Genomic DNA, 22566 nt, shown 5'->3' with positions numbered 1-22566 from the left:
GAGGCATTGTATGGCTGGAGAGTGTTATGGAGGTAGGGAGGGGGAGTAAGGCCATGAAAGGGTTTAAATATGAGGGGAATCATTTTACCTATGAGGCCTTGGTGGTTTAGGAAGCAGCATACCCCCATAATATGTGTGGGATTGAGTGCAGTACGGTGGTAGTGGGTGTTGGGGAGGATAGAGGCCCATTGAAGCAGCTGTGTGTGGAGGAGAGTGTCAGAGCCAGACAGAGTGAGGCTGAGGTAGAGGTGAGCCTGGCTACAGATGGACATGGTCAGGGCTCAGGAAGAATTAAGATGCAGAGGTTGTGGACAGTCACCCTCAGTCTGAGAAGTGGCCTTGGACAGGAGCAGTGTTCTTGGGAAGGGTGTGGACCTCCCAAATCGGCATTGGTCTTCTGGATTTCAGTTGGGGTCCAGATGTTGGATTGTCCAGAGGCGGAAGGCAGACGGCCAGGGTATTATCAGTTCACATCTGACAGGTGGCCTTTGTGGAGCAGCATGGAGATGAGGGAGAGGGTAGATTCTTCCAAGAATCCAGAGGAAATGCTCCTGGATGGAGATAATCTGGCCAGTGATCAGAACAAGAGTGGAACCAAGCAATAGCAGTGCCTTTGATCCACAGAAATGTATTGGAGGAGCTCAAAACATTGGTGTGGTGGTCACATCCTGTATGAACAGTAAAGGAGTCTCCCCTTATACTCCCACTCCCTCCCTCCATCCTGCCTGTTTTCTTACGTTTCCACCTATCACCTACCGGTCTCTGTCTCAGCACTTCCCTCTCCCCCACCTGGCTCCATCAGCCCATCATTTCTCAGACATCGATGTTGAATTACATTTGCCACATATACTCACCTGTCCACCTTGTCTTCTTCTCCACTTGTTGTCCCCTCCCCCCACCCCCCCCCACCCCCAGACTTGGTTCCATCTAGCCATCATCCCTTCCCCAACTGTTTCCACCCGTCACCTACCAGCCCCTGTCTCACCCTTCCCTTTCACCTGTCTATACTGGCCATCTTCCCTCTACACTCTTAGTCCTGATGCAGGGTCTTGACCTGAAACGTCGACCATCCCTTTGCCTCCACAGATAGAATATAGAACAGTACAGCACAGGAACAGGCCCTTCAGCCCACAATGTTGTTTCGAACTAATTAAGCTAATGACACCTAATCCCTTCTGCCTGCACGTGGTCCATATCCCTCCATTCTCTGCGTATTCATGTGCCTATCTAAGAGCCGTTTAATGCCTCTATTGTATCTGCCTCCACCACCACCCCTGGCAGATACTGCTTGACTTGCTGAGTTCTTCCAACAGGTTATTTTTTGCTTCCTTTCTATATTTTCCGTTACACAGCAATTTGCAAGAACACAATTTTTAAATTGATTGAACTGTCTAATTTATCAATTCAGCATCAAGCAGTTTGAACGCTGCAGAATGAAAGGTCCTTTTGAAATAATTACCACTTGTCCAACAGTGATAAGGTCCACTTTCAATGTTTAGCACATTCCTTTTACTGCTGTATTAACATGTTTTCAAGTAACAGCTTCAAGTGTTGGCTTGAATAAGTACAGAAGGAAAACGCAATGCGGCCACATTCACCAATGAAAATTAAACAGGTCAGTGTTGAAGCGACCTCTACACTCGGCTGTGGTATGCAAAGGTGGGATTAAGTGATGGTCTCCTGTATCCAGTCAATGAATTCTGTGACTCGAGCGTAGACCCCTGGACTATGAGGCAGCCCGCATCCATGGCCAAATGATGTCACTCCAGCCAGAAACCACTGATTGTCTTGCTTACAGATGAGGGGTCCTCCAGAATCTCCCTAAATGAAGAAGACTTGCATTTAGATAGAGCCTTGCCAAATCTCTCAGCCTGAGCTTCAGTTGCTTTGCATACAGCAAGTAGATGTTGATATGTCACTGTTGTTATATTGGCAAGCAGTAGCTTTATTTGCAAAGAACAGTAATGGCCAACCTGTTTTGTAAGTGGTGGGATGTTGCCTTAATAAAAGGAAATTCTTGAATTTCTATGGTGTCTTCCATGTCTTTCCACAGTCAGTGGAGTCATGGACAGGACAGAAATAGGCCCTTCAGTCCAGCATATCCATACTAATCAGTCACATTATTTGCATTTGGTCATAGAGTCACTACTGGCCCACATTAAGTATCTGTCTAAATGCGTCTTAGTAATTGTATTTGATTCCGCCACCACCTCTGGCAGCGCATTCCAGATTTCAACCATCTTCTGTACCAATAAATTCTCCCTCAGACCCCCTCTTGACCTCCTGCCCCTCACCTTATGCCTGTGCCCTCTTGTTCTAGATACACTCGTCAAGGGAAAAAGATTCTTACTATCTACCCTACCCCCTCTATATACCTCTATCAGGTCAACCCTCATCCTCCTCCACTCCAGAGAAATCAAACGCAGTCTTTCCAAACTCTCTTTATAACTGAAAGTTTTAGGAAATAAAACTAAAATGTTGGAAATACTCAGCAGGTCGGGCAGCATCTGTGGTGAGAGAACCTGAATTGATGTTTCATCAGTTGATAGGTCCCTTCAGGTTCTGATGAAAGGTCATTGATCCAAAACATTAACTATGGTTTTCTCTCTCCACAGATGCTGCCCAACCTGCTGAGTATTTGCGACATTTTTAGATTTTATTTCATATTTTCAACACCTGCAGTATTTTACTTTGGTCACTAGAAATGTGTCAATTATACACACCAAGCTCTCTGAGACAGTAATGTGAATGTGACCAGATAATTTGGTAATGTTGAGCGAGACGGGAATACTGGTCAGGATGTTGGGGACGTGACTTGCGACAGGAGGCAGGGTATTTCTTTAATTCATGACTGCCTCCCACAATACTGCACTGGAATGTCAGCCTAGATTTTCTGCGCTCAGATCACTGAATCACCAGGCTCCTGTCTCAGAAGAAACAGTAGGAGAATTTCGGGCAACACACGACAATGCTGGAGGAACTCAATGGGTCAGGCAGCATCTGTGGAGGGAAACGGGCAGTCAATGTTTCAGGTCAAGACCCTTCATCTGGACCGAAAGATTAGGGGGGAGATAGCCAGTTAAAGAGGTGGGGGGGTGGGGAAAGAGCTGGCTGGAGGTAGGTAGATCTGGGTTTGGAGGGGTTGAATGGCAGGTGAAGTTGAGTGGGGGAGAGAAGGGTGGACATAGCGACAGAGGCTGGGAGGTGATGGGTGGGGACAACAAAGAACTGTAGATGGTGGAATCTGATAGGAAAGGAAAGTGGACCATGGAAAAAATAAGGGAGGTGGGGAGGGCAGAGGGAGTGGGAGGATTTTGTACACTTTAGGGATGGGACCTTTAATGTTCACCCAAAAGACAGCACTTGGTTTGAGATCTTATCACCTCTGACGGTGCAGCGGTCTCGTGGTAAGGCAGTACAATATCGATCTAAATCACGCTCACATGTCTTGACCTAGTTTAGTGCCAAGATTATCACTGAAGCAAGGGATTAGCAAATGATTGCGTGTGTCTAGAGATGGAGGAATTGCAGAGGTGGGATTTGAAAGATGTGTGGGAGTAAAATGCAGAAAGTTTTATTTTGGCATTTGAATTAGGAATCCTTTTTAAAAGCTCAGCATTAACCATAGTAGGACACAATAATAGATGTGCTTTGTGGAGATTATCTGAAGTGGCAATTTTCCAGTCTGATGGGGAACTGGCACAGAAGAGGAGTTGAGGCCAGCATAGATCAGCTATGATCATATTGAATGGCAGGGCAGGCTTGAGTGGCCAACATCACAGAAACAGGCCCTTTGGCCCACTATGTCTACACTGACCATGATGCTGATCTAATCCCATCTGCCTGCACGTGGTCCATAGCTCTCTGTTTCCTACCTGCTCCCTGCCTACTCCTGCCCGTTTCCTTGTCTTCTTCTGCGTAACCTCACACCAGGAGCTGGTGTTGAGCAGGTTTACCTGGCAGGTGTCTGTACCTCCTTCCTGATAACCAGCACATATCATGCTTTGTGTAATGTTAAACTGCGGCAACTGCTCCTGGCACTTTTGATTGGCTATGAGAGGAACCTCCGCCTCCTGAAGGATATTTGCAGATGAACCTGGGTGGAAACAATTAAATACAAACAGCAGGGGCAAAAAGGTAAAAGTAATTCAAGCACAATCAGGATCATGAAATGCATTAGGCTGGGGACAAGCCACGCGGTTCCTTAAATGTTTCCAGCCATCAAATCTACCTCGTCTAACCACACTCTCCCGTATGGAATTTATACCCCAAAGTCTTCTGCCAACTCAAACAACTGATCGATTTTCACTCTGGAATCTGGTTGGAATGTTGTTTTGGCAATAGTTTGTGAACTCTACTTTCCCCTCTGCCTCTTCACGAAAGATGTTGGTTAAATTTTTGCTGCAGTACTCCTGGTTTTGTTGTCTGTCAACAACATTGTGAGTGAGAGGGGTTGAAATTTAATGGGATGGAAGAAGTGACCGCGGCAAAAATCGGCTCTGCATAGAAGAGTTATCAGCTGTTTTGGGTCACTGATAGTTTTACCGCAAGACTTCTGAAGGAGAAATTTGTATTTGTAGAGATACCTGCTTGTAATAAATATATAAAACCATGGCCAAGATGCTTTACAAGATAAATAAGGACAAATGAAATAATCTGACTCTCTTCTGATACATGCTCTACTTGAATTTCTGATATATCTCCTGATCTAATCTTTATTCCAATACCAATTACTTCAATATTTATTTATGCTGAACTGTACTTGATGCCTCTCACATTTCTTCCTCGATGTCCCACTCAGTTTGACATTCTCCTCATCATGATTTGCTATCCAGCTTGGAGTCACCACTCCTCCCAAGGTACTGATTGTAAATAATGTTGGTCCCAGTACAGATCCCTGTCCACTCACTGCATCCTTCTGGAACAACAAACAGAACCCTGGAAATACTCAGTGGGTCAAGCAGCATCTGTGAAGGCAAAAGGTGTCAGCTGATGTTTTGGGTTGAGACCTGAGAGGGAGAATTTGTATTGTCTTCATTGTTAACTGCAAAGAATTGATGTCAGGAGTGGGATTTGAACACACACCTCCAGTGTAGACTGCAGCCTGAACCCAGTGCCTTAGACCACTCAGCCATCTTGATGGACTATGGTTGAATTATGCCTTTTGCCTCGACAGATGCTGGGTGACCTTCTGCGTTCTTTCAGTGTTCTGTTTGTCGTTCCAGATTCCAGTATCTGCAGTCTCTTGTGTCTTCAGCACCACATCCTTCTGCTTGGGTTCTATCGCTTAATTCCATGGACTATTATAGTTATTAATTTCTTATATGATTAATAAAATGCTTTTGAAGATCCATAAAAATCACATGCGCTGCATTTTCTTTACCACTAACCTCTATAATGTTCAATAATGTTCATCCAACATGAACAAACTGATCTGATTTCCCAAATGCTCAGTAGCTGTGTGTAAGGTGGGACATCGGTAGTTACTCAAAGGGTGAAGTAAATCCAGAAACTTTCTCACGTCTCCCCCTCGCTGACATCCTGACAGATTGGACAGCAGTGGAAATACTACTGTTTCCCCATTGTCCTCGATTACACAAAGATAAACAATCAAGTCAAACTTCTGCTCCTGATTGCCATGAGGTCCAATATCATATGAAGGAAGAATCTGAAAATAATCAGCACAGACCTGAAACAATAACTCTGTTTCTCCATGGACGCTGCCTGACAAGTTGAGTATTTTCAGCATTTAGTTCCAATTTCCAACACCTGTCACCTTGCCTCTGACCTGATTTTGATGGCTCCTGATCCCAAATAGCATATTAACGCTGAGGAAATCACATCCCCCAAATATTTTGGGATCTAACGAGCCTTCAAGCTGGGGTCAAAATGCTGGATCTGAGCTGGATGAACCATACGGAGAACGTGGCGAACGCGGCCCCTGTCCACATGGCGCACTCCGGTCGGTCAATCGTCCGGTGGATCGACAGCGTGGATGTGGCAGTAGCAGAATGCATGCGCGTGCCTATACGCATGGGCGCACTGGCCGGCCGATCGCTCAGCGGAGCAATGACACCCTCTGACGCGCGCAACTTCACTTTTGGCTCTTGACTTCGGGGACTCGCGCGCTTTTAGGTCTCCGCAGACCTTCTTGTAGATCTACAACTGTAAGTTGCTCAGTTTCTGTATTTTGATTAACATGAATCAATAAGATGTTTATTCTACCTCACCGTTGTCATTCTTGCTCCATGCAAATGTAACAACTAAACGCAGGACGGCATTGTCGACATATTGGGTTGAAACCCTGCATCAGGATCCTGAAGCAGAGTTATGACCTGAAACATTGACAGTTCCTTTCCTCCCACAGATGCTGCTCGACCTGCTGAATTCCTCCAGCAGATTGTGTGTTGTTCTCCTTCACAAACCTCACCAGCACAGACCTCTCTGCCTGATCGCTATGGCACAGCCTTCTCCAGCCCAGACCTCACTCAGTTCTCTACTTACCACCTTCTGTCGTGTCACCCCAACCAGCGATGGAGCAGATCATTCCCGGTGAGAACCGTTGCTTCCGGTCTGGGAGGCAGGCGGGTTGGATGTACTCTGGAAAAAGGAGACTCGTTAGCAATCACAGCCTTCAACCGTTGGGCCAGGGGTAACAGGCTTTCAGTAACAAACGGAGAACTTCAGCCTGTGACTAATGGAGTACTAGCGAGGAGCTGCTGTGAGAGGTGGCCCTGAGTGTTGAACTTCTTCAACTAGGAAGGTTAACTCTGTTTCTCTCTCCACAGCTGCTGCTTCATCCACTGAGCGTTTCCAGAAGTTTCTGTTTTAATACTGAGCATTTGTAAACTGCTCTCATATATTCATTCACCCCACACAAGTGCCAGGCAATGGCGACATCCCACAAGAGAAAATCCAGCTATCACCCCCGACATTCAATGGCATTACCATCACGGAATCCCCCACCATCAATATCCTGGGGTCACCATTGATCAGAAACTGAACTGGAGTAGCTATATTGCGGCTACAAGATCAGGTCAGGGGCTAGGAATCCTGTGGGGAGTAACTCACCTCCCAACTCCCCAAAGTCTGTCCACCATTGATGAGACACAAGTCGGGAGGATGATGGAACGCTCTCCATTTGCCTGGATGAGTGCAGCTTCAACAACACTCAGGAAGTTTGACACCATACACAGCAGCCCACTTGATAGGCACCCCGTCCACAACCATTCACTCACTCCACCAGTAGCAGCAGTTTGTACCATCTGCAGGGCGCACTGCAGCAACTCACCAAGACTCCTTAGACAGCACCTTCCAATCCCACCTCCTCTACCAGCTAGCAGGACAAGGGGAGCAAAATCACGGGGAACACCACCCCTGGAAGTTGTTCTCCAAGCCACACACCATTCCTGACTTGGAAATATATCGCCGTTCCTTCACTGTCGCTGGGTCAAAGTCCTGGAACTCCCTCCCTAACATCATAGTAAGTGTACCCACACCTCAAGGACTGCAGGGGTTCAAGAAGGCAGCTCACCTCCACCTTCTCGAGGGTAGCTAGGGATGGGCAATTAAATGCTGGCTCAGCCTGCGAAGCTCACATCCCTTGAATAAATAAAAAATATATACACAGCTTTCAGTATATATTGTTACAACAGTGGCAACAGTTCATGCCCTCTGTCTTTATTGGTAGTTTAATGATCAGTTCAAAGGATCTCGGACGTCAGAGCTAGAAGATCATGGGTTCAAATACCAACATACTTCTCCAGTTGAGTAAAGTGTCCCAGGATTTCAACCCGGCAATGATGAAGGATCAGCGATACATTTCCAAATCAGGATGGCTTGCAACTTGAAGGGGAACCTGCAGATGATGGTGTCCCCATGTGCTTCTTGGAGGCTGAGGTCATGGTTTGTGAGACGCTGTCGGAGGCACCGAGGTGAATGCGAAGGCGCACACTGCAGTCACCGTCGGCTTCTGGGGGAGGGAAAGAATGTTTAGTACGATGGTGTGGTGCCAATCAAGTGGGCTGCTTTGTCCTTGAGGGTGCTGAGATCCTTGAAAGTTGGAGCTGCACTCATCCAGATGTGGAAAGAATTCCACCACATTCCTGAATTGTGTCTGGTGTGTGCTGGAAAGGAAATTCTCAGCAGGTCAAGCAGCATTTGCGTGATTTAAAGTATCAAGTTTAAAAACAGAGTTTAAAGTTTCAGTTCCATGACCTTTCACCAGAACACTAATTCTGTTTCTCTCTCCACAGATGCTGCCTGCCCCACTGAGTATCTCCCATATTTTCTGCTTTAGATTCCCAGCGTCAGCAGTATTTTGATTTTAGATGGTGGAAGAGTGTCAGGAGGTGAGTCACTCTCTGCAGGATACACAGCCCCTGACCTGCTCTTATGGCCTGAGTGTTAACGTGGCTGGTCAGATATGTTGTTAAACCCAAGATCTGCAAACAACAAATTTCAAGTCATATGTCAGTGATAATAATTCTGCCCTCTAAGGGATAAAGAATTTCCCACTGCATTATTTTGTTGATAAGAGGGTGAATTCACCACCAACTGCTGGCCTGTAGAGATACTTGGATAGGTACATCAAGAGAAAAATTTTGGATGGATATAGGCCAAACATGGGCAAATGGGCAGGCACGGTAGCGTAGCAGTTAGTGTAACACTATTACAGCGCCAGTGACCTGGGTTCAATTCCCGCCACTGTCTGTAAGGAGTTTGTACGTTCTCCCTGTGTCTGCGTGGGTTTCCTCTGGGTGCTCTGGTTTCCTCCCACGTTCCAAAGGCGTATGGGTTAGGAAGTTGCGGACATGCTATGTTGGCGCTGGAAGCGTGGTGACACCTGCGGGCTGCCCCAGAACACTCTACACAAAAGATTCATTTTCACTGTGTGTTTCGATGTACATGTGACTAATAAAGATTTTTTTTAGATGGGCATCTTGGTTGGCACAGACCAGTAGGGCTGAAGGGCCTGTTTCCATGCTGTATTACTCTATGACCATGACTGAACTCAAATCATTCCCTCAGTTCCTGACTGCCAGCTCTTACAGAGATGAGGAGGAGGGGTTTGAATGCAGCAGTTTACCTGAGTAGCTTACTGCCGACTTCAAGTGCAACAAGATGATGTCGTTGTCCTTGGTCCGCTTGTTGTAGTGAGGATTTATCAGGATGCGATCGATTGGTTCGATCCGTGTCTGGGGGTAGGTGAGGTTCAGTTGCATGTGGAGACCCAACACCGCCTCCCAGCGCGATGGTACAAGGTTCCTCCTGGAAATAAGTAAGACATCTTGAGTCAACTATCTATTATAACCTTCCAATGGCCTTCTGGCCACCTCTCTTGCAAATCCTCCTCACTGTACAGGAATTGTTTCCATGGCCGCACTCATTACTGACCCCTCCATATTATCCACCCCACATCTATCTAATCGAATTCAACAATGTTTCATATGTTCCTGGCAACAGGGAGGTTATTCAGCCCATCGAGTCTATGCCATCTGTCAGAGCAATCCCATCAATTTGTTGCAACCTATTCCCTCTTACACGGCCACAAACTCCCCCCGATTCTGCAAGCATCCACCGACATTAGGGGCTATTTATAGCGGCTAATTAACCTCCCAATCTTCACGTCTTTGGGATGTGGGAGGAAACCAGAGCAACCGGAGGAAATCTACGTGGCCACAGAGGGAATGTGCAAACTTCACACCAACAGCACTGGAGGTCAGGATTGAACCCAGGTTACTGGGGCTATGAGGCACTGTTATGGACTCAGTGAAAGTCCCTTTAAGATAGAGAGTGTGTGTGTATGTGTGTGTGGGGCGTGCTTACGTCAATAGAAGATAAAGGACGTAATGACGTTGAAGAAGAAGAAGAAGGAGAGAGAGAGAAGGGAGAGAGACACCAGCCTGCTTGTTTTCTCTATCGATGGATGAGAAACAATAACTGTGTTTGCCCCTGAAATCCATGTATGGAAGTTGGAAGTAATCTGGTGGAGTTCACTTTGTTGCTGACCTGTAGAAGGAAACAGGTATTTGTATGTGGACGACCACGGTTCGGATGCTTTTCGGGGTGAGGAAGTCACTACCGAGTAAACACTGAAGTGTCGTTTGGGTTCCATCGTGGAACATTTGGATTTCGTATGTACTCTCTCTATGTTTTTCTACATCTACATCTTATCTTCAGACAACGGTGGTTGTTGAAGAAGCCCTTGCTCATGTTTCACCTTATGGCTTGCGGAACTGAACTTTAAGAACCATTCCGGAACTGGGAGTTTTGGACTTTGTCACACACACACACGAAGAGTTTAGTTTTGGGGTTAACGTTCGAGGTTTAACATTTTTGAATTCTAACATACTAACATTTTTTTTTTACTTTTATTTTACGTATTATCATAAGTAGTGATTAATAAAATAGTTTTTAACACTGAATCATGCTCAGTGTGTTTCTTTTGTTGCTGGTTCGTGACAAAATTGGGGGCTGGTCCGGGATAGTTCCCAAGGTTAACGAGTGTCGTCTGGGATTGTACCCCAGATTGACGAGATTTGTTCGAGATTCAATCCAAAGATTTTTGAGGGAGGTCTGATAAATTCTTTTTAATTGGCTTGTGTGTGTGGAAACCAGCAGCAATGGATATTAAGGCATTTTTGGAGTCACCAACCCAAAAGGGATTGGAGGTGGCGAAAAAGGATGATTTGATAAAGATTGCTACAAGGCTAAACCTTACAGAAGTAAAGCAGTCTATGAGAAAGGCAGATATTCAGAGACTGATAGCTGGCCATTATGTGGAAAAGAAGGTGTTTGAGAAGGAAGTGTTAAAACAGTTTCCTGGCAGTGAAATAGCAATTTCTGAGGCACAGGTGCAGCTGGCAAAGATAGAAGCTGAACGAGAACAAAAGAGATTAGAGGCCGAACGAGAGCAAACCCAGTTAAAGATAGAAGCTGAACGAGAGGAAAAGAGATTAGAGGCTGAACAAAAGCTAACTCAGATGAAGATAGAGGCTGATCTAGCAATGAAGCAGATGGAATTGAAGAGGATGGAGCTGGATAGTGAGGAGAAGGAGAAACAGAGGCAGCATGAGTTACAAATGAAGCGTAGGAGTTCGGAGTCTGATTCTGATGATGGTTTTTCAGCCAGCAGGGAGGTTCGATTAGTCCCTCCGTTTGAAGAAGATCAGGTTGATCAGTATTTCCAACATTTTGAAAAGGTTGCTGTGAGTTCAAACTGGCCAAGGAAAGGATGGGCTCTTATGGTACAGAGTGTGATTAAAGGTAAAGCTCAAAAAGCTTATTCTGCTTTGTCTGTTGAGGATGCAGCTGATTATACCAAGGTAAAACAAGCTATTTTGAAGGCCTATGAATTGGTCCCTGAGGCTTATAGACAAAAATTCAGAGACTTGAGGAAATCTGCAGATCAGACTTATATGGAATTTGCCAATGGAAAGAGAATATGTTTTGAACGATGGTACATGGCTAAAAATGTAGATGGGGATTTTGATAAATTGAAAGAATTGATACTAGTGGAAGACTTTAAAAGATGTGTTCCAGCTGGATTAACAACATATTTAAATGAAAAGGCAGTGGAAACTTTACAAGAAACTGCTAGGTTGGCAGATGATTATGCTTTAACCCATAAATCCAAATGGGGACAACCTAAAACCTTTCAAAAGAGTTACAAAGACAATCCAGGTAAACCGGAGATTAAATTGGGAGGTAATCAAAAAGGAAAAGATGAAAAGAAGCCAGGGCTGGAGAAACCTGTTGAGCGTACTTGTTATTACTGTAGGAAACCTGGCCACGTGATATCTAATTGTGCCTTTTTGAAGAAAAAGAAGGAAGCTGGGCCCAATGCTTGCTTTCAGGCAATTAAAAATCAAAAAGGTTTAGGAGATGCTGTTAAAGATCAGTCCTTGCAAGAGGTAAAAGCGGAAAAGTTGGAGGAGGTGAGAAAAGAATTCCGTTCGTATGTATCAGAGGGTTTTGTTTCACTGAATGATGAGTCACCCCAGGTGCCAGTGAAAATTCTTAGAGATACTGGGGCTAGTCAATCTCTCTTGCTGGACAGTGTTTTAAATTTTGGTGAAGAAAGTGACACTGGTGAAGTAAATCTAGTACGAGGCGTTACAGGTGAGACCATGTCTGTCCCTTTTCACAGGGTGATTTTAAAGTCAAAGTTCGTAGAAGGACCAGTCGAGATAGGGATAAGACCTAGTTTGCCAGTGGAAGGAGTTTCTTTGTTATTGGGAAATGACCTTGCAAATGGAGAAAGTGATCCTGTGGTACGGTTAACAACCAAACCAAGGATTGATGAGTCTGAGGATGATTCAGATGTTTACCCATCATGTGCGGTGACTCGAGCTAGAGCTAAAGAATTAGCCAAGACAGACAGTCCGGTGCAGTCTGATGTGGTTCCTTGTGACAGTCCTAAACAGGAAGGAAATTTTGATGCCTTATCTGAGACTTTTCTGTCTTCACTGGAGGATCAACATCCTTACAGTGAGCCTGAATTTAAAGATTTGTCTTTGTCAAGGAAGGATTTTATGGTGGAACAGACAAAGGACCCTGAGTTGACAGAATTGAAAGAAAAAGCTCTCTCATGTGAGGAGATTGAAAAAGTGCCAACTGGATACTATGTCAAAAATGGAGTGTTAATGAGGAAATGGAGACCTCCTCATGTTCCTGTTACTGAGGAATGGGAAGTTATTCATCAGGTTGTTGTTCCAAAAGTTTATAGGGATGAGATTTTAAACCTGGCCCATAGTATGCCTTTGGGTGGTCATTTTGGTGTGAATAAAACTGTAGGGAAGATCTTGAAACAATTCTATTGGCCTGGTTTGAGAAAAGATGTGGTGATGTTTTGTCGAACCTGCCACACATGTCAGATGGTAGGTAAACCAAATCAAAAACCCCCTGTGGCTCCTTTGAAACCAATTCCTGCTTTTGGTGAACCCTTTTCGAAGGTGATTGTGGACTGTGTTGGCCCCTTACCAAAGTCTAAGACTGGAAATCAGTATTTGTTAACCATCATGTGTGCCACTTCTAGATTTCCAGAGGCAATACCCCTTAGAAATATTAAGGCCAAGACGGTGTCAAAGGCTCTTATAAAATTTTTTACCTTGTTTGGTTTGCCAAAAGAAATCCAATCTGATCAAGGTAGTAATTTTATGTCAAAAATTTTTCAACAAATAGTCTATGAGCTGGGAGCAAAGCAGATTGTATCATCTGCATATCACCCAGAATCTCAAGGAGCTCTGGAGAGATTTCATTCTACTCTCAAAAATATGCTGAAGACTTATTGCTTTGAAAACACCAAGGATTGGGACGAAGGTATCCATTTACTTTTGTTTGCTGTTAGAGAATCGATCCAGGAGTCAATCGGATTTAGTCCGTTTGAGCTTGTGTTTGGACATAGGGTGAGAGGACCTTTGGAGTTGTTAAAAGAGCAATGGGTTAATGAGGAAGTTCACTTGAGTCTGTTGGACTATGTCCAAAAATTTAAAACTCGGTTGGAGAGAGTCTGCCAGCTAGCGAGAGAGAATCTGAAAACAAGCCAGATAAGAATGAAGACATATTTTGATAGACGTGCTCGGCCTAGGACATTCGCAGTGGGGCAAAAGGTGTTGGTATTTTTCCCTAGCCAAAATAATCCCTTGCAAGCTCGTTTTTCTGGACCCTATGTTATTGAATCTCGAGTGACTGATCTAACATATATAATCAAAACACCAGATAGACGCAAGAAAACACAACTCTGTCACGTAAACATGCTAAAACCTTATTATGAGAGGGATTCAGTTGTGGCCTTGGTGGATGGTGTAAAGGTTGTTTCTAGAATGCCTGATGTTGATGTTGAGGAAGGCCAATTTAGACCAAATATTGTTCCATCGAAACTAAAAAACCAAAATATCATGGAGAACCTTGAAACGAAGTTGGACCATTTACAAGTTTCACAAAAACACCAGATGAGAGAATTAATTTTAAAATTTAAAAATCTGTTCCCAGATGTTCCAAACAGAACATCGGTAATTACCCATGATGTTGATGTTGGGGATGCAAAACCAATCAAACAACACCCATATCGAATGAATGTGGAAAAAAGTAAACTTGTTGATCAGGAAATAAAATACATGTTGGAAAATGATATTATTAGACATTCTACTTCAAATTGGAGTTCGCCCTGTGTTATTGTACCTAAACCTGATGGAACTGTTAGATTTTGCACAGATTACAGGAAAGTGAATGCTGTAACAAAGTCAGATGCTTACCCTATTCCTAGAGTGGATGATTGCATAGACAGAGTGGGAAAGGCAAAATTTCTTACAAAGATTGACCTATTAAAAGGGTACTGGTGTGTTCCATTAACAGATAGAGGAAGGGAGATTTCAGCCTTTGTAACCCCTTCTGGATTGTATGAATACAATGTTTTGCCATTTGGAATGAAAAATGCTCCGGCAACATTTCAAAGAATGATTAATTCAGTGATTCATGGGTTAAAACATACAGATGCCTACATTGACGACTTAGTGACTGGGAATGATACTTGGGAAGATCACATCTCTGCGTTAGAAAGGTTGTTTGAAAGACTTTCCAAGGCTAACCTTACAGTTAACTTGGCTAAAAGTGAATTTGGCCATGCCACTGTGACGTATCTTGGTTATGTTGTAGGTCAAGGCAAGCAAGCTCCTGTTCAGGCAAAAGTTCAAGCAATATCTGAGTTCCCTATTCCCACAGGTACGAGGACTGTTAGAAGATTTTTGGGAATGGTTGGATATTATCGAAAATTTTGTAAAAATTTTGCTGATATTGCTCTTCCCCTAACTAATCTTCAGAAGAAGGGAGTAAAGTTTGTCTGGACAGATTCTTGTCAAGAAGCATTTGATAAGCTGAAAGCCATTTTATGCTACCATCCTGTGCTCAAACCACCTGACTTTGAAAAGCCATTTTCATTAGCAGTAGATGCCAGTGATGAAGCTGCAGGAGCTGTGTTGTTGCAGAAGGGTGACCTTGATGATATTGACCATCCTGTAGCTTACTTTTCAAAGAAATTTAATGAGCATCAAAAGAATTATTCCACCATAGAGAAAGAATTACTGTCGCTTGTTTTAGCCTTGCAACATTTCAGTGTATATGTTTGCACCGCTCAGAAACCATTGACTGTGTATACAGATCATAACCCATTGGTGTTTCTGAGCCGAGTCAAAAACAAAAACAGAAGGCTGTTAAACTGGAGTTTAATTTTGCAAGAGTTTGATCTCATGATAACTCACATTAAAGGCAAAGATAATGTGATTGCTGATTGTCTTTCCCGATGTTAAATGGGAAACATGTATCTGTACTAATCTGATAGTCTGTAGTTGTGTAGCATGATAATTATTAACATTACTAACTGTATGCGCGGTTAAAATTTTCTTGGGAAAATTTTTTTTTAGGTGGGAGGTGTTATGGACTCAGTGAAAGTCCCTTTAAGATAGAGAGTGTGTGTGTATGTGTGTGTGGGGCGTGCTTACGTCAATAGAAGATAAAGGACGTAATGACGTTGAAGAAGAAGAAGAAGGAGAGAGAGAGAAGGGAGAGAGACACCAGCCTGCTTGTTTTCTCTATCGATGGATGAGAAACAATAACTGTGTTTGCCCCTGAAATCCATGTATGGAAGTTGGAAGTAATCTGGTGGAGTTCACTTTGTTGCTGACCTGTAGAAGGAAACAGGTATTTGTATGTGGACGACCACGGTTCGGATGCTTTTCGGGGTGAGGAAGTCACTACCGAGTAAACACTGAAGTGTCGTTTGGGTTCCATCGTGGAACATTTGGATTTCGTATGTACTCTCTCTATGTTTTTCTACATCTACATCTTATCTTCAGACAACGGTGGTTGTTGAAGAAGCCCTTGCTCATGTTTCACCTTATGGCTTGCGGAACTGAACTTTAAGAACCATTCCGGAACTGGGAGTTTTGGACTTTGTCACACACACACACGAAGAGTTTAGTTTTGGGGTTAACGTTCGAGGTTTAACATTCTTGAATTCTAACATACTAACATTTTTTTTTTACTTTTATTTTACGTATTATCATAAGTAGTGATTAATAAAATAGTTTTTAACACTGAATCATGCTCAGTGTGTTTCTTTTGTTGCTGGTTCGTGACAGGCACACAGTGATAGAAACAAACTTGCATTTCTATTCCACTTCTTGTTCCACGTCATTGACTTTATATCCCGTACTGAATGAAACAGTGAATTCTACATCAATGGTGCTGAGGTCAAGAGGGTTGAGAGTTTCAAGTTCCTATGAGTGAATATCACCAATAGCCTGTCCTGGTCCAATCATGTAGATGCCACGGCCAAGAAAGCTCAGCAGCGTCTCTACTTCCTCAGGAGGCTAAAGAAATTTGGCATGTCCCCTATGACTCTCACCAACTTTTATCAATGCACCAAAGAAAGCATCCTATCCGGATGCATCACAGCTTGGTACGGCAACTGCTCTTCCCAGGACTGCAAGAAACTGCAGAGAGTTGTGGACACAGCCTAGCGCGTCACAGAAACCAGCCTCCCCTCCATGGACTCTGTCTATACCTCTCGCTGCCTTGGCGAAGCAGCCAGCATAATCAAAGACCCCACCCACCCAGGTCATTCTCTCTTCTCCCCTCTCCCATCAGGCAGAAGATACAGGAACCTGAGGGCACATACCACCAGGCTCAAGGACAGCTTCTATCCCACTGTGTAAGACTATTGAACGGGTCCCTTATATGATGAGATGGACTCTTGTCCTCACAATCTACCTTGTTGTGACCTTGCACCTTATTGTCTATCTGCACTGCACTTCCTCTGTAGCTGTGACACTTTTACTCTGTACTGTTATTGCTTTCTCCTTGTACTAACTCAATGCACTCTGTACTAACTCAATGTAATTGCACTGTGTAATGAATTGATCTGTATGAATGGTAGGCAAGACAAGTTTTTCACTGTACCTCGGTGCAAGTGACAATAATAAACCAATACCAATACCAATTGGTGCCAACCAGTGTAAGAGGGCAGCAATGACACAGCTGGTAGTGCTGAGCCCTCACAGTTTTAGTGATCCTGGGATCAGTCCTCACCTTCAGTGCTGTCTGTGTGGAGTTTGCACAAGAACATTATAATGTTAGGTATATGTAACTGATAGATGGTGTGCAACCAAATCCCGGATACACCCATGAGGTAAATCCATATTCCATATTTTCTTAGTACACAGAAGGAGGACATTTGGCTCATTGACTCCATGTCGAACTCAGAACAGTCACATTCCCCCCTAATTTTACCCATAACAGACTCTCCCCACATCGCCATCAATTGTACTACCTGTCAACATGAGAGAAAATTTACAGCACCATTTAACCTACCAACCAGCACAATTTAGGCTGTGGGAGGAAACCAGAAGGTCTGGGGGAAACCTATGTGTTCACAGGGAGAACTTTCAAACTCCACACAGACAGCACCCGAGGCCAGGATTGAACCAGGGTCGCAGGGGCTGTGAGGAAGTGGCTCTACCCGCTGCATAGAATGGCAGAACATTTTATTCTGTATTCTGTTATTGCTTTCTCTTTGTACTACTTTGATGTACTGATGCTAAATTGGTAAATTGGTTTATTATTACCACATACACCAAGGTACAGTGTGAAGTGATACACTTTGGAAGATCAAATTTGAAGGCAGCATACAAGGTTAATGGCAGGACTCTTAGCAGTGTGGAGGAACAGAGGAATCTTGGGGTCCACGTCCATTGATCCTTCAAGGTCCCCGCGCAGGTCGGTAGGATTGTTAAGAAGGTGTATGGTGTGTTGGCCTTCATTAGTCAGGGTATTGAGTTCAAGAGCCACCAGGTAATGTTGCAGCTCCATAGAACTCTGGTTAGACCACACTTGGAGTATTGTGTTCAGTTCTGGTCGCCACATTATAGGAAGGATGTGGAAGCTTTAGAAAGGCTGCAGAGGAGATGCTGCCTGGATTGGAGAGCATGTCTTATGAGGATAGGTTGAGGGAGTTAGGGCTTTTGTCTTTGGAGAGAAGGAGGATGAGAGGTGATTTGATAGAGGTGTACAAGATGATAAGAGGCATAGATTGAGTGGACAGTCAGAGACTTTTTCCCAGTGCGACAATGGCTAACACAAGGGGGCATAATTTTAAGGTGATTGGAGAAAGGTATTGGGGGATGTCAAAGGTAAGTTTTTTTTACACAGAGAGTGGTGGGGGCATGGAACGCACTGCCGGCAGAGGTTGTGGGGACAGATACATTAGGGACATTTAAGAGACTCTTAGATAGACACATGAATGATAGAAAAATGGAGGGCTATGTTGGGGGGGAAGGGTTAGATAGATCTTGGAGCAGGATAAAATGTTGGCACAACATCATGGGCCAAAGGGCCTGTACTGTGCTGTAATGTTCTATGTTTTATGTTCCGAAAACTTGTTTTGCATACCGTTCAGACAGATCAATTCGTTACACAGTGCATTGAAGTAGTACAAGTTAAAACAATACAAAATGCAGAGTGTCACAGCTACAGAGAAAGTGCAGTTCAGGTAGACAATAAGGTGCAAGGTCATAACAAGGTAGATTGTGAGGTCAAGAGTCCACCTTATCGTACTAGGGAACCGTTCATTAGTCTTATAACAGCAGGATAGAAGCTGTCCTTGAGCCTGGTGGTACGTGCTTTCAGGCTTTTGTCTCTTCTGCCCGATGGGAGAGGGGAGAAGAGAGAATGTTGTGAAATGATCCGTATGGATTGCATGCAAAACAAAGCTTTTCATTGTACCTCAGTATATGCGACAGTAATAAACCAATTTACTCTGAAAGGAATAGCATGTCACCAATTTACTCTGAAAGGAATAGCATCCTTGTTCTTTCTTCCTGAGCCTGTGCTTGAGCTCCTGTATGAGGTTTGTATTTCTCTATTCCTTTCCCATTGATAATGTGCAGCAAGCATTTGATGGACTCCCTGACGGAGTTGGCCTATTGATAACAACAATGCACGTTAACCCAGGGAGAGATGTCTTACCCATATACACAGTGGGCTGCAGAAACAAGCCACTGGCTGCTGACCAGTGTGGCTCCACACAAATGGCGACCGACAAAACGAAGAGACACAATCCATGGCCAAGCACCTTCCAATGCGTTGTTACCGCCAACAATCTTCCCGACATCCTTCAGTGGCACTAGTGGCCTCCCACAAGCTGAAGGGGAGAAGTTATGGAATCATGGCATCACAGAGCTCTATAACTAGAATCATACAGCATGGAAACTGGTCCTTCGGCCCAACCTGTCAATGCTATAGACCATAAGATATAGGAGCAGAATTAGGCCGTTTGGCCCATTGAGTCTGCTTCACCATTCAATCATGGCTGATTTTTTTCAACCCCATTCTCCAGCCTGCTCCCCGTAACCCTGAACTCCCTTACCAATCAATCTCTGCCTTAAATACACCCAATGACTTGGCCTCCACAGCCCTCTGTGGCAACGAATTCCGCAGGTTCACCACCTGGCTGAAGAATTGCCAACCAAGATGCCCATCTGAGCTAGTCCCATTTTCTAGCATTTGGCCCATATCCCTCTAAACCTTTCCTTTCCATGCACCTGTCATTTAAATATTGTTATTGTACCTGCCTCAACCACTTCCTGTGGCAGCTCGTTCCATATACCCACCACCCTCTGCATGAAGAAGTTGCCCCTCAGGTCCCTTTTAAATCTTTCCCCTCTCACCTTAAAATTATTCCCCCTGGCTTTTTGCTGGCTTTCCCACCTTATTGGTGGGAAAAACACTCTACATTCACCCTATCTATGCACCTCCTGATTTTATACACCTCTTTAAAGTTACCCTTCAATCTCCTAAACTCCAAGGAATAAAGTCTTAGCCTGCCCAACCCCTCCCTATAACTTAGGGAATATTGGTATCGGGTCACGGTAGCATTCTCATAAATCTTTAAAACTCCATGGCTCCAAGTGAGAAGAACAAGAGCTGTTCCCATTAAAATCAGATTCTGAGGGAATTTGACAGGGTACACACTGAGGGGATGTTTTCCCTCATGGAGAATCGAGAACCAGGAGGCATGGTTTCAGAATAAGGTGTCACCCATTCAAAACGGAAATAAGAATGTCTTCTGTTAGGATCGCAAATCTTTGGAATGTTATACCTCGGAGAGCTGTAGAGGCCAAGTTAAAGGACATAGAACACAGAGCAGTACAGTACAGGAAACAGGCCCTTCAGCCCACCATGTCTGTGCCGACCATGATACCAATTTATTCTGCACATCTGTCTGCATCTGGTCCATATCCCTCTATTCCCTGCCTGTTCATGTGTCTGTCTAAAAGCCTCTTGATCATTGCTATCATATCTGTTTCCACAGCTTCCCCTGGCGCCATGTTCCAGGCACCTACCACTCTCTGTGTAAAAAGCTTGCCTGACCCATTGAGTTTCTCTATAGCAGCTCATTTTTTGCACTAAATAAATGTAATCTGTTGGTGCTCTGGAATCTGGAAGGCTGCATCTTCTCTCCAGCTCTTACGATGTTTTGCATTTCCATGATCAAATCCAAAATCCCACATGGCCAGTTGCATTTTCTGAAAGTGGAAATGTTGGTGCTGTTCATGCAACATCGGCAGAGTTTAATAATAGAGTGGAGACTCTGTGCTCCAGCTGAACAGAGGTTCTCAGAGTGAAGATGTTGTTGGGATGCTTGTGCCGCGTACTGACTGCAGCGAGGGAGATACCACGATATCCTGACAACAATGACTCCGACCCAGTTTGATTGAGCTATAGAATCATAGACGTGTACAACATGGAAACAGGCCATTCGGCCCAACTTATCCATGCCAACTAATAGGCACCTTTCCATATTAATCCCATCTCCCAGCACTTGGTTTGTAGCCTCCAAACCTAGGCAATTCTAGGTGCTCATCTAGACACATCGAACGCATCACTCCAATGAATCCAACACATCATTCTCCGCCTCATTCTCCACCACTTCCGCCATCTCCAACGGGACCCCACCATCCTCCGCACCCCTTTCTGCCTTTCGAAGGGACCGCCCTCCCCGCGACTCCCAAGTTCACTCCTTCCCCCTCCACCCATCCCACTCCCACCCTGGTGACTTTCCACCGCCCCTGCCATAGGTGCAACACCTGCCCCTACACCACCTCCATCACCTCCATCCAGAACCCAAACAGTCCTTTCAGGTGAGACAGAGATTCACCTGCACCTCCCTTAATATCATCCACTGCATTCGGTGCTCCGAGTGTGGCCACCTAGAGGCGAGACCAAACGCAGACTAGGTGACCATTTCGCAGAACACCTGCGCTCCATCCGTAACCGCGACCTGCATCTCCCCGTTGCCAATCACTTCAATTCCTCCTCCCACTCCATCCTATGTCAGTCCTCGGCCTCCTCCACTGCCGGGAGAAGTCCAAGCACAAACTGGAGGAACAGCACCTCATTTTCCTTCTTGGGACCTTACAGCCTAATTTGAATTCTCCCACTCAAAGTAAACCAACTCCCATCCTCCCACCCAGCTCCATCTTGCCTCTTCTTTTCTTCCCTGTCCTAGCCTCTCTCTCTTTTATCTCCTCTCTATTTTTTTCTCTCTCTCCCTCTCCTCCCCTCCCCCAACCCCGCCTGCCTGCTTACCTTTGACCCATCCCCCGGTAGACCTGCTCTCCCCTCCTCCCCCGCACCTGCCTATCACTAGCTCTTACCTGCATCTACCTATCACCACCTTGTGCCCACCCCGCCTCCCCTCTGTTGTCCACCTATCACTGCTCTGCTTTTCCCTCCTATATATTGGGCTTCCCCTTTTCCTATCTTCAGTCCTGAAGAATGGTCCTGACCCGAAATGTTAACCGCCTGCTTTTCTCCACGGATGCTGCCTGGCCTGCTGAGTTCCTCCAGCATCATCGTGTTTTTCATCTAGATTCCAGCATCTGCATTGCTTTGTTTCTCTCGCTCATCCAGACACTTCATAAATGCTATCGGTGACCCAGCTTCAACCACTCTCACAGGCAGTGCATTCCAGGTATCCACCGCTCTCTGGGTGAAGAATGTCTCCCTCAGCACCCCTCTAAATCTCTTCCCCCTTACCCTCAACCTACGTCCTCTGACCTACCTCTGACATGGGGCAAAGTTTCCTGCAATCCAAACCAATCTATACCGCTCATGATTTGATCTACCTCAATCATATCCCCTCTTAACCTCCTCTGCTCCAGGGAGAACAGACACAAATAATTGAACTGCTTCATCCCAGGCAACATCCCAGTGAATCTCCTCCGCATCCTCTCCAGCACTGTCACATCCTTCCTTATGGGATGTTAGCATTCATAAGTCATGGGATCCGGTTTAAGAGCCGCAAGGTAATGATGCAGCTCTACAAAACTCTGGTTAGACCACACTTAGAGTACTGTGTCCACTTCTGGTCGCCTCATTATAGGAAGGGTGTGGAAGCATTGGAAAGGGTGCAGAGGAGACTTACCAGGACGCTGCCTGGTTTAGAGAGTATGCGTTATGAGGAGAGACTAAGGGAGCTAGGGCTTTACTCTTTGGAGAGAAGGAGGA

The 22566-nt window shown here is 44.9% G+C and overlaps 1 protein-coding gene across 1 annotated transcript in view; it reads right to left on the bottom strand.

Moving 5' to 3' along the window:
- Nucleotides 1-1486: 1486 nt before the first annotated feature.
- tmprss15 (transmembrane serine protease 15) overlaps nt 1487-22566 on the bottom strand; it is a 60538-nt gene continuing 39458 nt past the window's right edge. Inside the window, exons 20-24 of the mRNA XM_052015240.1 lie at nt 19024-19198; nt 9089-9270; nt 6505-6600; nt 3957-4096; nt 1487-1821 (exon numbers count right to left, since the gene is read on the bottom strand). Of these exons, the coding sequence (XP_051871200.1) occupies nt 1666-1821; nt 3957-4096; nt 6505-6600; nt 9089-9270; nt 19024-19198 (749 nt within the window). The 3' untranslated portion in view covers nt 1487-1665. The remainder of the gene's footprint in view (nt 1822-3956; nt 4097-6504; nt 6601-9088; nt 9271-19023; nt 19199-22566) is intronic.

Source organism: Pristis pectinata, chromosome 4 (genome assembly GCF_009764475.1).
Source record: "Pristis pectinata isolate sPriPec2 chromosome 4, sPriPec2.1.pri, whole genome shotgun sequence".
Taxonomy (NCBI): Eukaryota; Metazoa; Chordata; class Chondrichthyes; order Rhinopristiformes; family Pristidae; genus Pristis; species Pristis pectinata.
Note: the sequence above shows the minus strand (reverse complement) of the source record. Positions and strands in the feature narration are given on the sequence as shown.